The sequence below is a fragment of the Choristoneura fumiferana genome, chromosome 4 (genome assembly GCF_025370935.1).
Source record: "Choristoneura fumiferana chromosome 4, NRCan_CFum_1, whole genome shotgun sequence".
Taxonomy (NCBI): Eukaryota; Metazoa; Arthropoda; class Insecta; order Lepidoptera; family Tortricidae; genus Choristoneura; species Choristoneura fumiferana.
The window spans coordinates 19841539-19858873 of NC_133475.1; the positions used below are offsets into that span (position 1 = coordinate 19841539).

The 17335-nt window shown below is 36.3% G+C and overlaps 1 protein-coding gene across 2 annotated transcripts in view; it reads left to right on the top strand.

Moving 5' to 3' along the window:
* Window positions 1-17335, top strand: part of LOC141427608 (aminopeptidase N-like) — a 61988-nt gene that overhangs the window by 39836 nt on the left and 4817 nt on the right. The window contains exons 2-11 of one of the 2 annotated variants that reach the window (XM_074087207.1): window positions 1536-1706; window positions 8601-8918; window positions 9460-9649; window positions 10035-10294; window positions 10402-10594; window positions 10979-11165; window positions 12504-12601; window positions 13827-14015; window positions 15461-15639; window positions 16761-16880. In XM_074087207.1, the coding sequence (XP_073943308.1) occupies window positions 1536-1706; window positions 8601-8918; window positions 9460-9649; window positions 10035-10294; window positions 10402-10594; window positions 10979-11165; window positions 12504-12601; window positions 13827-14015; window positions 15461-15639; window positions 16761-16880 (1905 nt within the window). The remainder of the gene's footprint in view (window positions 1-1535; window positions 1707-8600; window positions 8919-9459; window positions 9650-10034; window positions 10295-10401; window positions 10595-10978; window positions 11166-12503; window positions 12602-13826; window positions 14016-15460; window positions 15640-16760; window positions 16881-17335) is intronic. The other variant, XM_074087208.1, reaches the window with a different exon arrangement.

Sequence of the window (17335 nt, forward strand, 5' to 3'; positions counted from 1 at the left end):
CTACAGAGTAGATTTTTTTTCTTCAACGGGAGCAAGCCGCGGGATAAGCTAGTAATTATATATACGAACTGAGAAATCCAGATGCAGAAGCCTAGATAAACTCTTCGTCACTCTTTTCATGGTTAGCAACTTTTAATAATTGATATTAGCAGCTTATGATTACTAATCCTACCAAAAAGTCTATACCACAGAAATTGAGTGATGATGATGATGATAATTAGGATATAGTAAACTCTGTATGGATTTTATTACCTCTTTTGATAGAAAGAGCTTACACGAACCACTGTTCATAAAATATTAGGTATGTCTAAAGGCACTGTTACACATGCTCGTTACTGGACTGAAGCAAAACGCGTTCACACTTGCTTATTACCTTTCCCCTCCCTCTCCTCCGAGCGCCTCGGCTTGCCATAATAAGCATGCTCGAATGATAAGCATGTCCTGTTCACACATGCTACTATTAGCATTTGTCTCCGAACTAGCCATGCTTTCTTGCTACTAAAGATCATGTGTAACAGTGTCTTAAGGGACTTTGGCCTTACGGATGCCCTTGATAAACTTGATTGCCTGTGCATTCCTGTGCGTGTCGTACAAGATGACTAAAGCCCTGGTGGCAGCGCTCTCTATTGCCAACTACGAATTCCAAACTCCAGCTCTGCGGCGTGGAAGTAAGGACAAACCTCCGCACTATTTTCCCAAGAAACTCGTGCTAAACGATTTTCAACCGACGACCATGACCACTTTAAGCAATGGTAGAACTACGAAAAGTAACTATAAATATAACCTGAATAATAGCAAGACCATCACACAAGACTAGAAACCGTGGTCAGAATCTCGTTTTTCAATTTATCGTACACATATTATGAACACTTGAAAGGCGTTTGGCTCGTATCATAATATGCGAACAGTTATCCAAGACCCTGCTCTAATTATCAATAAATACTTATAGATTTTATAGGTCGTAAGTAAAATTTCGAGTAAAGTACAGTTGGTACAAAATTTCGTGACTCGATAAAAAAAGTGAATATACTCGAAGGAGTACCCCGATCGGGTAGCTAAGTGTCGCAATAGACTTTCGCTAGCTGGCGCTGTCTATTGAGTTGTTGCGTGACTCCTAGTGTCCGTATACGGCTCGCATTGACGTTCAAGTAAAGCACTGTTTGCGGCTTTGGCGGAATATTCATTTCGAAGTGTGGGGCAAAAAATCGGTTACGCCTTAGATACTCCGCCATTAGTTTTTGGTGAAATAAATTCTTCATAATTACGAAAAAAACCTGAAAAAAAGGACTATTGATAACAGCGCCATCTAACGGGACATTGCTCATGGAGCTAACCAGGAGCTTACCCCTTAAAGAAACCAAAATTCTTAAATCGCAATTATTCGCGACACTAACCCCCTTGTAAACTAACATTCGTTTGTCACACACCTTACAGTTTTGGGCATTTTAAAAAACACAACACAAACTTTGCCACAACTATCTAGTAAGTACATTTTTATGAGCAATAAGGTAAAATTCTTTGCATTTTTGTTCCAGATATATGATCTTGACGCGGCTATCTCGCAACCACGCGAAGTACTTCTTCCCTTGTTTCGACAATAACCGGTTTGAGGCAGTGTTCAAGTTCAAAATAAACACCATACCCGGTGAACGGGGTATGCAGTACATCAACTCTAGTTTGGTGATAGCTGAAGAACAGAGAAGAATGTAAGTATAAACTAAATTAAACAAAAATTTAACATTACCCATGCGAATCATACTTGGCCGAACCGTATCCATCACTATTCTGAACTTAACTGTATGTTAAAGTAGGTACTTAAAGTCGTCCAACCGTTTATTTAACTTTTGACAGATCACGCACGTAAAGTTTTACAATAATTTTCGGTACAATGTACTACAGAGAATACCGTACTTCGTGGACGGGTACCGCCCACTTAGTGATTTCCCATTCGTAATGAATGACCATAGACTATAAAAACCGTTTTGAAGTAAATCGATTTTATAAATAAAACATACATTTAAAATTATTGTGATTATAATATAATATATTAAAAATAATAAATACATTAATATGCCTTTAGCGATTAAAAATTAAAACAACTAAATAGGCACTGTAATACTATTTTTAATTATACCTACCACGGGCGTCTCGTTGTGAGTGACGTCATTCATAATTGACGAAATTACTAAATTACCGTCGGAAGTGATAACATATTAAATTAACATAAATGGTTTATTTTAATATGTAAGATAAAGTAACTTAAACACCTGTGAATGTTTATAAACAATGCAAAATGTTGAGCAAAAATAAAATATGAATGTGTTAAATCGATTAAAACTTCTTCATGAATAAAATCACTATTTTAATTAGTACTCGAGCTGTCAAAAGTTAAATAAATGATTGGAACAATTATAGGTACATTAATTTCCAATACAAGGGCATTTTTACTTTAAATGACGGAACCTATTTTTTTCAGAATTGGGTAATCCAGGATTTTCCATACTCAGAATCACGAGTACTATTGATTTTGACAAAGAAAAAAGTCCCCAATTTTCCATAAAAAAATTATGTGTCCATTTCGTAACGACCCATTTAAACTCGAGTACTGCCTTTTCGCAACGTAACGTTTGGCAACCTGTTTCATTTCGCAACTTTTCATTTTGCAAACTCTAAAACTGTAAATATATCAGGATTTATTTCAGGGCCATCGTGTAGAACCCTTTAGGTTAGGTTAGGTTAGTTTTATAAAAATCCTGAAATATTCACAGTTTCAGAAATATTAAACAGTTGGGAAATGAAAAGTTGCGAAATGAAACAGGTTGCCAAACGCCGAAACATTAGTAAACCATATAAACTATATGAAAAAAAAAAGTCACAAAACTGACAAAAACATTAGGGACACTTTTTCTTCGTTTAAATCAATACGAGTAGTACTCGTGATTCTGAAAAAAAGTTATTTGCGTCATTTAAAGTAAAAATGCCCACAATTTTAATTAATTTTGATGCAGGTAATCCATTGCTATTTTTCCGTTTTACTTAAATTAAAATGTAACGAAAAGCTATCATAAACTTAACTATCTTTGTTTCCCAAAGTATAATTCCTAATACAATTTTAATTTATCAAAAAATCATACAACTGCAAAGTATGGCAGCCTCGACGGATTGTTTTGCGTTTGTAATTTATTAATAGGTAACTAGTTAAATATGTATAGTACCTACATATAAACATCCGATATAGTGATGTCTCTACTGTACGTATGAGAAACCAAGACGATTATAAAGGTAGCAAGTACTAAATAATTACACTTAGTTAGTTGTTTATAAATGGCAAACTTCCCGTTAAATCTTCCCTTTTTCATCTTTTGATGAATCATTTCGTCTTTTCTTTTAACTTTTATACATTTCTTTGTCTAAAGACGTTTTGATTCTGACGGAGCACAACATAACTCACAAAAAACATTGTCATACTTCCCGATCCGATTCCTCGCCATCAAAAATCTTGAACTCAGTGATCTAACTAACTATAAAGTTGACAACATGCTTGTCAACCGTGACAATTATTGTAGGTATGTATGTTATGCTTAACGAGGCAACTCTACTCAAAATGACAACTCGCTATATAAGGTATGACCAAATAAAAAGATACGGATGGAAAATAAATCCGTAAAGTATGGACCAGAGTCGGTTGCTTTGTATCATAGAAAGTCCATGCCGTGCCCGGGTTTAGAATAGGACGGGCCCATTTTCCCGTGGGTATCGTAAACGGCGACAAAGGTGAACTGTGGCCATATTGTGTAACGCTGTGTTACTCGCGATTGTCATCATCTCTTTTTAGTCTCATGCCATACCGTGTGATAGAAAGAGGTGATGAAAACAATCTTGATTCCGAGTGCATTACACAATAAGGCCTCTGATGTGAGCAGCAGCGCTTTCTGTTGATTTTTAAACCCACGACGAAAACAGGAAAAAAAAGCACGAAGGAAAAGTCGACGGCGCGTTTAAAAACGCGGTATGCAAGGGCTTTACAATTAACTGTTGTGAAAAATCCAATAAATGTGTCCATATTTAGTTTAGCTGTGGGTTTATCAGTTATGTTGCCATACTTCTGATACATCGTAAGCACAAATATTTGACACCATTTCGGGCCACCAATGTCGGCTGACTATGGACAAAAAGTGACAACGACCGGCAAGCTACAAAACTAGCTATGGTTAGGATAGGGCTTTTAAAACCATTACGGGGTTGCTAAGACGAATTTTCGATTCAGTGATTTGTTTGCGAAATATTCAACTTTAAAGTGCAAATTTTCATAAAAATCGAGCGTCCCCGCCCCCTCTAAAATCTAAACCTGTGAGTGGAAAAAAAACAGGATGGTAGTAAGTATATCAAACTTTCAAGGAAAACTATAACGGCTAAGTTTGATTGAGAATTATTAGTAGTTTATGAGTAAATAGCAGCCTAAGGTATATACCTAAACTTGGAAGATTCCGTATAAAATACGAAATCCTTAGAAATATATTACTTAATTTTTTCGTAATGGCTACGGAACCCTATTTTGGGCGTGTCCGACACGCTCTTGGCCGGTTTTTTTAAAGAACAAACTACATTCACATTTAATTTTAAGCTAACAAACTCTCCTCTCTCAATTTTCGTTGTTATCATCAATATATTAAATCATCTAATTGATGAGATGATTCCCAGCCTATATTCGTCTCATTGTTGGACACAGGTTACCGCTTAGAATTTTGCACATGAGTTATTAAAAATTGAAAGCCCGGATTGAATTCACGATCCTCTTATAGCCATAGGTCAAACTACTATATAGCTACCTCGGCCGATCTTGATTACCATTACAATTGTAAATAAACATAAACAAGACAAAGCTAATAAACTAAAAAAAGTCATGCGTCAGTGTGCTTGAATTATTAAACGGTTTCTCAATGTTTATCAGTAATTGAATTCAATACATTATTGCACAAATGCAGCGGTTATTTTTAGTTGAAATGTTTGAAGTACTCATATTTCCTGCGATCAAATAAATTACAAGCATCGCTTGAAGTCATAAAACCCATATTATAAGTAGATCAAAGGATTATCAGAGATGTGGTAATCCTACCTTCCCAGTAGACTCTTATATGACATTTTTAAAGTCCGCAAGAAAAGTGTTTGTGGTCCACACAAATTTAGCAAAGTTAAAAACCGGCCAAGTGGTCAATAAATAATCTGTGAAAATTTCCAGTGTCTAACTATTACAACTCAAGAGATAGAGCCCTGTGATAGACGGACGGACAGACAGGCAGACAACGGAGTCTCAGTAATAGGGTTCCGTTGGCACCCTTTGGGTACGGAACCGTAAAAATTAGATTGTTTAATGTCTCTTTTATGTGTAACGACAATGTTACTCCTCAAGTTTGAAATAATTACAATGTGACCTTTAAAAATAACTTTTTTTTTCATTTGGCCATAAAGTAACCTGGTAGTTTCTATCAATAACCTGAGGCATCTCTCGAAACTAACGGAAATCAAGAAAACTAGAGAAGTAGAGTAATTAATCTTAGGGAAGTTTAATTTTAGTGTGTTACGTTTATACGTTTGTCCAGATTAACCCGTCGAGCGATTTGGGGCTGCAAAAAGCGCCTAGTGAAATTTATCCGGAACTGCGATAGACACACTCACTGAGTGCACCTAGCGCATTTTCGGACAGGTTTCCTTAGGCACACACGTGTGTGCTTAAATCGCTCGACGGGTTAAGAAACTAATTCAAGTTTTTAAAATTTTATCGAAATGCCAACCAAAGCCAGGCAAAGTAGGATTTCAATACTGCTCAGTGCTTTTACATACGATGAGGAAGTGGCATACTAATTGAATTACTAATATCTGTGTAGGTTTCAGCCAAGGACTTGATAAGTTTTACGATATTGCCTATTACGTATTATGTTCACTTAAGTACTTTTAATACGCGTAGGATCTAGCAGAGTTGTATTAATCTGATTACTAACATTTATGCGCCCACACAAATAAGAAGCAGGAAAACCTATCTTTGCGACTATTGTTACTTCCAGTGTTTAAATGATTAAATTTATTTATTTTTCAAAAACATAACACAGTATTACTGCTTAAAACGAATGCACTGTGTAATTATAACTTATAAGTAGGTAGTAGCAAATCTTTTTAGCTCGTTGAAGTGGCAATGGGCAGGCCAAATAGCACGGAGACGGGTCGTTGGGGCCGAAAGGTTCTCGAGTGGAGACCGCAGATCGGCAAGCGCAGCGTAGGACGTCCACCAACGAGATGGACGGATGACCTGGTTAAAGTCGCGGTTCACGGTGGATGCAGGCCGCTTCCAACCGAGGCAACTGGAGGTCTATTGGGGAGGCCTATGTCCAACAGTGGACGTCCTATGGCTGATATGAGGATGATGAGTAACAAATATATAAAAACCGGCCAAGAGCGTGTCGGACAAGCCCGAAATAGGGTTCCGTAGCCATTACGAAAAATAATTTTCGTATTTTGTACGGAATATTCCAAGCTTAGGCTGCTATTTTCTCATAAACTACTGATAATTTTCAAGAAAACTTAATCGTTATAGTTGTCCTTGTAAGTTTGATATGCTTACTACCATCCTGTTTTTATTTCAAATTATTCCACCAACCTGTTTAGATTTTAGAGGGGGGGGGACGCTCGATTTTAATGAAAATGTGCACTTTCAAATTGAATAATTATTTTGCAAACAAATCACTGAATAGAAAAATCTTTTTAGCAACCCCCTAATAGTTTTAAAATACCTATCCAACGATACCCCAAACTACAAGGTTGGATGAGAAAAAAAACACCCCCCCTTCACGTCTATGGGAGGTACTCTAAAAAAATTTTTTTTTAAAATTCTTTATTGTACTATTTTGTCGGCATAGTTTACATATTATATTCGTGCAAAATTACAGCTTTCTAGCATTGATAGTCCCTGAGCAAAGTCGCGGACGGACAGACAGACAGACAGACATGGCGAAACTATAAGGGTTCCGTTTTTGCCATTTTGGCTACGGAACCCTAATGATGAAGATATAGCCAGTTTTTTTAAAGATTTGCGTGACGTCACTCCATGCGATATTTTTTAGCATGGCGTGACGTCAGTCCCCCTCCCGAAATTTGTTTTTTTTTTTTTGTTTTGAACAATCCGACCACCGAAAGTGGGTCAAAATGAACTTGCAAGATTTGACCTAAAAGACAGGGGCAAGTTAAACAAAAGCTTGTAAAAAGAAGATGATAATGATGATAAACACAAATTGGCAAAGCTGACCGTGAGAGATTCTTGCTTTGGGAAAGTAGACATTTTCTATTTCCGACGACGCTACGTATATGGCTATATGGGATTAAACCTCCACTTATTGATTTAAAAGTGGTCTGCGGACAACTTTTTGCAGCATCGCTATGTTTGTCATAGTTGATGCACAATTTTAACCATCTGTTAATGTTTTCTCTTCGTTCTTTACTGCTAAGTTTGTGGTAATATTTCGATAGACATAATTACAAGTTGATGATCATTCAAGATCACTATAACGTGTTATAAGTATGTAGCAAAATAATAATAATAATATAAATAGTAGGTACTTTTATATTACTGTGTAGTCCAATATTTTATCTAGTACCTAAGTGACTAACCAATTTAATCGTGACCCGTTGTAGAACCTTTTCACAGAAAAATCATAGTGCGAAATAATAGTGCATAAAAAATTAAACAATCACTCTAGCAAACGTTAATACGATGAACCGTGTAATATAATATCATTATCTACACCCATATAGTAAATCCTCCATTGTGCGTTTAAAAACCATAGATAATGATCAGCAATACGACATTGGATTCTTTTATGAACACGGCAGTATCGTAATGGTCTACGATACCGAAATCTATATCGTAATGAACATTACCGCACCTTAGCGGTGGCGCAGGCGCAGGAGGTCGTGGGGCAGACATAGTTCTGGTTGCAATGCAGGTCATTCTCAATGGTTCTTGAACGCATGATAGAGGATTTAATATATGGATGTAGATAAACAAATGTATGCAACGTAATTAGGCCTTAAAACTAAACAGTTGCAAAAACTACTATTGTGAAACTTACTGTAAGTTCTATTTGTCACGCAATTTGCATAAGTATGCCAAATTTCAAGTCAATCCGACTGCTGAAAGTTGGTCGAATTCAACTTGCAAGATTTGATTACAGAGACAACGGGACACGTGAAACTAAAATAGAAGCTTTTCTTTCTTTTTTTTTTATTCAACTGGATGGCAAACGAGCAAGTGGGTCTCCTGATGATAAGAGATCACCACCGCCCATAGACACCTGCAACACCAGGGGGATTGCAGATGCGTTGCCAACCTAGACGCCTAAGATGGGATACCTCAAGTGCCAGTAATTTCACCGGCTGTCTTACTCTCCACGTCGAAACACAACAGTGCAAGCACTGCAGTTTCACGGCAGGATTAGCGAGCAAGATGGTGGTAGCAATCCGGGCGGACCTTGCACAAGGTCCTACCACCTGCACTTGCACTTGCTTGTAAAAAAGCTTGTAAATAAACAAATTTTATTTGTCTATTTCAGGAACCGCAACAACTACATATTCATCGAATATCAACCTTCACCACAAGTCTCATTGAACGAAATAGGCTTCGTCTATTCTCAGTTTTCAAACGCTTCAATGCGAGCAAGAAATACGAATGATACCATCGTAATTTGGGCACCAGGCCCGACTATGATATACTACAATTATATCCTTAAGTTTGGCCAGAGTATTATGAATCTCATCCATGAGTACTCCACCATTGATCGACCGATCATGTATGGTCCTATCAATATTGTGGCGGTGCCATCAAATTTGAATGGTTATGAGATCGGCAGCTGGAATCTTCTGACTAACGGGTAAGTGATTGTTAACTTAAGATAATCAATTCGTTAATCATAAAAGTAAAGCTCAGTTTTTTTATACGAAGAAATTTTGTGAATGCGCTAACCGGGATGAACTTGGTCCACTAAGTATTTGCGTATTAATATTTTCGAATTGGTTAGTCGGGGAACTGATGGTGTAATCATCTCAGTAACAGTGAACAGAATGCGGGTTAAATTCTAGTTAGAATGTCAAAAACAAATGATTTCAAACTTCGAATAAAAAAAAGAATGAGTAAAGCTCTCAATTATGTGTGGCTGTTTTTGGAGCATCTTATTGCGATTGTTCTGTTAACCTTTCTCAACTCTGAATTAACTATGTTTACACAGATAGATAAAACCAAAAAAAGGGCTTAAAATAATTATTTTTTCACACAAGAGTTCATAGTTCAGTTAATGGATTTATAATGATGAACTAAAACAATTATTTTGTTCACCTTCGTTTTGTTGACCTTCATTGATATGGACCTCCGCAAAGAACCGCTTGATTCAATAAATGTTTATAATGGCCTTTCAGGTATATTAGGTTAGCGTATGTCCCGGAACTGACAAGCATTAGACAGCTGGAGAAGATGACGTTTGAGCTGACTCAGCAGCTGTGCAGGATTTGGCTCGGCAACCCTGGAGAACACCCGAGAACCACCTGGAAGGAGGAGTGGTTCAAGGAAGGCGTGGCCACTTACTTTGCGTATTACTTCTTGGGAAAGGTTCATCATTCTTTAATACAATATTTGGCAATATTACCTAGCTTTGATGGAATGTTAATCAAACTATGCACCATGATTTAGATATAACTGAATAAAATTTAATGAAACGTAGTATTTAAGATCACGCACAAACTATTAACGTAACAGTAATCAGTTATTTTGCTTTAGACTTGATGCTTTATGAAACAGACAAATAGGTAATTGATTAAGTTAGGTTTAAACCATTAGAGGTCAATACTAATGAACTACAAACTATTCTGTAATCAATGTAGGTAATATATGATACCGGAGAGAGAGGCAAGGTAAAAGATTACAGTGAAAAAGATCATTCATGTATATAACGTGGTCTCGTTTAACCCAATAGAACAATATTTATTATTTCTAGTATCATCACAACGGTGAAAGTTATAAGACCGGCTGGCCCTACGGATTCTACGGTTTGGAAATGAGACACAGAGCCATGTTGGTGGACTGGCACCATAGTACCCCTTCGTTAATCAACTTCAATCGGACTTTAGCAGTAGAAATACCCCCAAGGTACACGGAGCTGATGACCATGAAGACTGCGTCTTTACTGTGGATGGTGGAGAACTGGATTGGAACTGAGAAATTTCATGCAGCTTTGGTGAAATATATTAACAAGAGGTAAGACAAATGTAAAGATTATAAAGATAAATGGAATGATATAAAATAGTCTCCAAAAATGTTATACAAACAACACAATATATTTATTTCAATATTTTTATTCAAAGGAGGGGTTCGTATATATCCATAGAAGATTTCATGATTAATCTGGACAAAGAGACTGTGGAGTGCTTCCATCAGTTCTTTAATGGGTCCACGTCTTCAAGAGTGCTAGACTCTTGGATACACCAGTCAGGATATCCAGTCATCAACGTAGAGGTGTTTAGGGATAGAAGCCCAAATGTCATCCTGCTGAAACAGGTAAAAAAGATTTTATGAGATATTGTTATGCAAGAAAAAATAATGTGCATTATGAATAAATAGTTTTTTGTTGCTTAAAAGTAGCTTCTTTCAGCTTGGGATGAGAGGAATATTGGTGTGTTTAGCAGAAAAATAACACGAAAAAAAAACAAAACTTTTTAAATCTATGCGGAAAATTTAGTCTTTTAAAACTATAATGTTTGGTTAATGATGGTGATCCCTCTGTTTGAAAAGATTCGTGGAAAATTTAGTCTTTTAAAACTATAATGTTTGGTTAATGATGGTGATCCCTCTGTTTGAAAAGATTTCGTTTTTTTTTCAGGTGCTTGACTAAAAAAAATATAAAAAAGATTTACTATGATTTGACATGAACTTTTCTTTCAGAGAAAATTCATGTTCACCAAGGAGTTCCGTTACGATACCAAGTTCCTCATCCCGATCTCATACGTGATACAGCACAATCAGAACTGCTACAACTGCCACCAACCACGGTTCACCATCAGCACATCTACCTACTCATTTGCGGAGAACCTCAATGGCGGCTGGATTATCCTTAATCGACGAGCATCAGGTATTAATCCTACAATATAATTCTGTATTAGTTTTTATAGTTCCTTCTACAATTCCGGAAAACTGTTTAAGTTTAATATTGTGTTATAGTTTGTCTTACTTTATTACAGAACTTAGTTTTATGTAAGTAAGTTTTTAATTTTTTTAGGCGTCATTATCTATTTTTATCGGACTTTAAATATAGTAAAGAGTATTTAAACAGCTAAATCTTCAAAAATACCTAATTTTAATGAAAGCCAACGAGAATAATTTACATTTCTAACTTATTGCTACTATAAATATGTCAGGCGTTTTAAGATAATGCAAAATGATTACACCGTTAGAGCTTGAACCAGGCTTAAAAACTACTGACACGTTTTAATTGATTTCAAGTAGGTATTATTTGAAATCAATTATCCGTCGTTAAATATTATTTGACATTATAAATTAAGTCGGTATAATTTTGGATGCTTAAACACATCCGATAAAAAACATGTCATTTAAATTGAATGTACAAGATTACTTTATTTCTTCGTACAAAAATTTAGTTCTTGAAAAAAATAGTTTTTCTTATTATTAGCATAAATATTATCATGACCTAGACTTTGCTTTGACTTTGCAACCTACATGCGCGGAAAACCTTGGCCGCCAGCATAAACATCTATTTTGCGAGCCGCCCACGCATCGATTACAAAGCAAACCTAGGAATCTAGAGCTAATAACAATTTTGATTTAGTCTGGTTTATTGCTTGAAATAATTACTGTGTAGTTTGTTGGCAAAACCCGCACGAATGTTTTTAGCCGACATCAAAAAGAGGAGGAGGTTCTCAATTAGGGTTTCGTTATTGTCTATGATCTCGGACTTCTCGAAAACGGCTGTAGGTATTAGTTTGATTGTTTTCATGGTTTCTATTCAATTCAGTTCTATTCTTATTTTAGTTATTTTTCACTTTCTTAATTCCTTGCCGTTTTTTGGAGCCAGTTCCGTTCTGCAAAATCTGGGTCCAACACAGTGTAAGCGAGTGTTAAGATATTTTTGAGCATCAAGAGTTCCGGTTGATTCTTTTCTACTTGAAGCGTCATTAGATGAACTATCATAAAATATAAAAGATTTGTGCTTGCAAAGTTTTTTACGATTCTTTTACTGGTTCTTCGGAGATATTCCAAATGATAAATTGTTTTGCAACATGGTTCCACTTAGGTATTGATGGGTTGACAGTGGCGGATGAGAAGTTACTGAGGCTCCAGACTGTATAGTTGTCGTGTTAACCATATCGCAAGCTAAGCAATCTAGTGCCGGTACAGTTTCACCTTATATTTACTCTGATAGTGTATTAAAAGTTTGTGTTTTGGTTTTCAGGATACTACCGGGTCAACTACGACGCAGACACGTGGTTACTCATCGCCAAGACGCTACAGGAAAACCACCTGTCCATCGATGAGCTAAACCGAGCCCAAGTCAGTATCGTCATCAGTTAGAATTCCAAAGATTCCACTATGGTCAAAACCATGGTCATGGTCTATAACACCATTAAAGAGAGAACAATATTTGGTTGATGGTTGTGTTACAATCAATCCTACTAATATTATAAATGCGTAATTTTGTGTGTGTGCGTGTGTATGTATGTTTGTTACTCCTTCACGCTAAAACGGCTGGACGGATTTGGTTGAAATTTGGTATGTAGATAGCTGGACATCTGGAATAACACATAGGCTAACTTTTATTCCGATATTCCCACGGGATAGGGATAAAATCTTGAAATAACAACCGCTCGGTTTAGAGTCTTGAAAACTTGGACAGTTGTTCTTAACACAACCTCAATGAAGACCATGATATAAATTTTGGGAATTCCTTGGGGAATTTTATAAAATTCCGGAATTTCAACTGTACCAGATCGAATAGTTTACGCGTGCAAAGCCGCGGGTAAACTCTAGTGCTATTTAAATGTACAAGTTTGTGTGTGTTCTCACTAGTTCCATTGGCAGTTCTATTATAGAACTCTATTGTAGAACTGGCAATGTAACTAGTGTGCTATGGGGTTTTTTGGTTGTTATACCCCTTATGTTGTTATAAATGATGTCGTTATAAACGATTTTGACTGTAGTTAGGGTTCTGTATTTATAAGTTCCGATAGGACCTTGGTTTTAAATTTCTAAAAGTATTAATAGAATATCACTAAGAAAAAGCTATAGTTTTGGACTTGATGGTACGTCTTCTGTTCAAGCTTTGCACGGAATATTCCTATATTCTTTAAAAAGTTACCAGATAGAAAAATAAACGAGCAATTGCAATGAATAATTTGATAATGAGCTTACCTAGGAGTATAAATATTAAAAAAATTTTTTTTATTTTCAGTCTTAAATCTCTTTTTCGAGATTATACAATCAAACTTTTTTTACTTATAACTGATCGTGATTGACCCGTATCTCGCCTGATGACAAATCGACAAATATCACAATGCAAATGTGTGCAATAACACTAAATACATACTTCTCAAGTAATTATATTTCTACTCCGCGATTAATACGTACACATCCTCAAAATAACGCCTGATTATAAGTTAAAGCATGCTACTGTTTCCAGATTATAAGTTAAAGCATATGCCACTGTTTCCAGATTATAAGTTAAAGCATATGCTACTGTTTCCAGATTATAAGTTAAAGTAACTGCTACTGTTTCCAGATTGTAAGTGACGTGTTTGCACTGTACGCCGCTGGGGACCTCAGTTATGAGTTGGCGGTAGAAATACTGAGCTATTTGGACAAAGAACAAAGCTACGCGGTCTGGGAGTCCGCCATCACTGGCTTCGAGCTGCTGAAGATAGAATACGCAGCGTGCGACTTCACTAAAGCCCTGTATGAGGAATGGCAGGTAAGAATATTACAGATCTGAAGATGAACCTGCAATAGTATAACAACCGTAACCTTCTCAGCGCAGACATATAACATCTGTTAAAAATGTAATTTTTTACTTAATATTTTTTTACTTGCTTGGTATAAAAGTCTATCCAACTTGCAAAAATTGAAAAATCCCCTTCATTATCATTTAAATGTTCGATATCTCAAAAATGGTTGAACCGATTTAAGAATCACCGCAAGAAATTTCGATTTCACGTAAAAAAACCACATCGTAATCGGTCGGCCACATACAGACAGACAGACTTTGACATTACACAGAGACAAAATGAAGGTAGAAGCCGTTTTATAGCTTAAAAACTATCTCTTCCAGACAATTTTTATACAGAATATAACACAAATACGTCAAAGTAGTTTGCGGAAACAAAAACACAGGAGAAACCAAAACTATAATATTCAGATTAACTACAAGTGTAATATATAAATATACATACTTACAACAATCGGTGCCCTAACATAATTATCCACTTTCTGTGCAACTACATACATACATACATGCCTACATAAAATCACGCCTCTTTCCCAATGGGGTAGGCAGAGACTACATCCTTCCACATGTCATTACAACTCTCGCTTGCTCTACATTCATCAATCTTTTCATGCATACACGTGGGTTTAGAGTACTCGTTCCTGACCCAACCTTTCTTCAGAACGTTCTCGATTTGATCGTGGTAAGTACGTTCGTCTAGGCTCCTCTTCCAACGTTCCCATTCACGCTCGACTTATAGATCTGCCTAGTCTATCTGTTTTCATTCATTCTCTCAACAACTAGTATGAAAAAATATATAAGTTAGGGAACCGACCGTACTATAATTATAATACGTACATAAAATAGCAATAAAAATTATCAAAAAGGCCGTATGAAAAAAAAGTATACGAAATTTTAAAATAATAAACAAACACAGGAGGACTGGAGCACAATAAAAAGAGTCAGAGTTAAAATAGTAGTGTCAAGTAGTGAGCCTAATTTTCTCCACCTAATTAAGTAATTCTCTTAACTAGAGTTACCCTTACTTACCTATATCAATACGGTATTTGACTATTTTTTATATGTTTTATAAATTAAAACTTTACAATGCCCGTTATCGAATAGAGAAACAAATTTTAAGCTACCTTTACAAATAACAAAGTTATAAAGGTTTGAAATCCAAGATTAGATAAAGAAAGACATACTGGCATGTGAGCGTCATACTTGCTGCATAGAGAAAAACGTTTGAGAAAGAGACAGGTATATAGAATTTTCAAAAAATCACTATAAAACCAATTTTCAACTGATTTATGTTTTCTCTCCGCTAAGCACTTTCTGTATACCTATATTTTCATAATAATATATAAGACCTGGCAAATTCAGGAGTAGTCAAATACCGTATTGAAGGCGTAACATATATCCATTTGTTACAGCAATTCATGAGACGAAACGTAAAAGCGATTTACGACACCCTAGTGGAAGACTTAGAGCAACAGCAGCAGCGGCGGCTGTTTCGAAGCAACATCATTACGTTCGCGTGCGCCGTGCAGTACGAGCCGTGTCTGCATCGAGTGAGGCAGCTGTATACACAACAGCTGGGCAGGTCTGTTGGGTGAGAATACAAAATTAAGTATTATTTAAACTGTTACGATTTTTTTTATTGTGAGAGGGAGGGAAACCAGTATCCGGGTCACCTGATGGGAAATGATCATCACCGTCCATGAGTACCAACAACTAAAGGAGAGTTGTTGCCGGCCCAGGGTCCAGGAACAAAAAGGCGCATTCCGCCGCCACTACATTACTCCTAATAACTTCCGAGTCGGAGCGATGGAATAATGGTCTGTAGCCGTCTCGATATCCTCCGTTACCTGCGATTTCTTTATGCCCGCACCAACATTCGTCTTGCCCCTGTCTTTTTTACCCCCATATTGCTAGTGGAATAGATACGTTTATGACGGAGCGTTGTGATTTATTCAACATAATAAGAACATACATAGATAATACAATGGTTGGCATGTGGATTATGCATTCGCTAATTTACGTTCCAGTGCCAAAAACGTGTTTAATTTCTTAGTATAATACAGACTTCTGAGTCTTAGACTAACTCTGTGGGTGGATCCGTCGATGTAGAAAAAGAATATATATAACTTGTATATTTTATTAATTTCTTTATTGGATATCGGAAACAGCTCTAACAAAGTCGATGAAATTTTCAATATTAGGGTTTCGAATGTAAACAATTGATCTAACTTCGTCTTATTCTTGTAAGAATTTGTACGCCTAAAAATATTTCTGCCGTAATTTCGAAATTAAAATTAAACCGCTGGATCTAATCTAAAAATTTAATCTAATCTAGATATAAAAAGCTCCAATATTTTCTTAGAAACTCTTCCATAAAACAGTATACACGTAGTTGTAACAATGTAACCTTTATGAAATTTAATTTTTTTGATGATTACGCTATAACACTTGTGCATATTGCAACCACCTATGTTTACAAATAAAGATACTTTGACTTTGACTTGTAATTAGGTACACATTGTATTAATTTGTATTCTTATAACGTTATAATTGTATGTATACCTACTGCAGCCAAACTGTAGAAATAGTTTTGCAGGGCTCTATGAAAAAAAAACTGTATTTTTGCAAAAGAATGTCAAATATTTTTTTCAAAGGTGATTGAGTTCGCCGTTGAAGTAACTAAATAAAACCCTAGTTTTTTTTTTATTTCAGGCTGGACCCAGACTCTCGCCAGGCATGTTACTACACGGTTTTGTCAGACCACAGTGGAGCGTTAATGCAGAACCTGACTTGGTTTGAGGATGAAGATAGACAAATAGCTACAAATAGGATGTAGGTCACATTTTAAGAATACCTAATTTTTTTTACGAGGAACATCCTTCCTCTTGTAAGTCACTACACTTGATAGAGTGGCCGTGGTCGTCGGTTTATCAGTGTATCACTATCTACCACCTTCATGACAACTTTTACACACAACTCAGTGGTGGAGTCCGGAGTTCATAGTTGACAATTGAGACCGCTGCTCTGCCCACTCTCACATCAAGTCCCTTAAGTAAGATTTCTACCAAACGGCTCGTATCGGATCGGATCGGAAAGAATTTTACAATCTTTAAACATACTAAGAGCGTTTTCACATTATCCGATCCGATATCGGTATCGGACGCCGATACGATATCGGGGCAAGTAAAATGTATGAAATATGATCCGATATCGGATCGGATAATCTGAAAGACAGGTACATATTTCATACATTTTACTTACCCCGATATCGGTATCGGCGTTCGTTC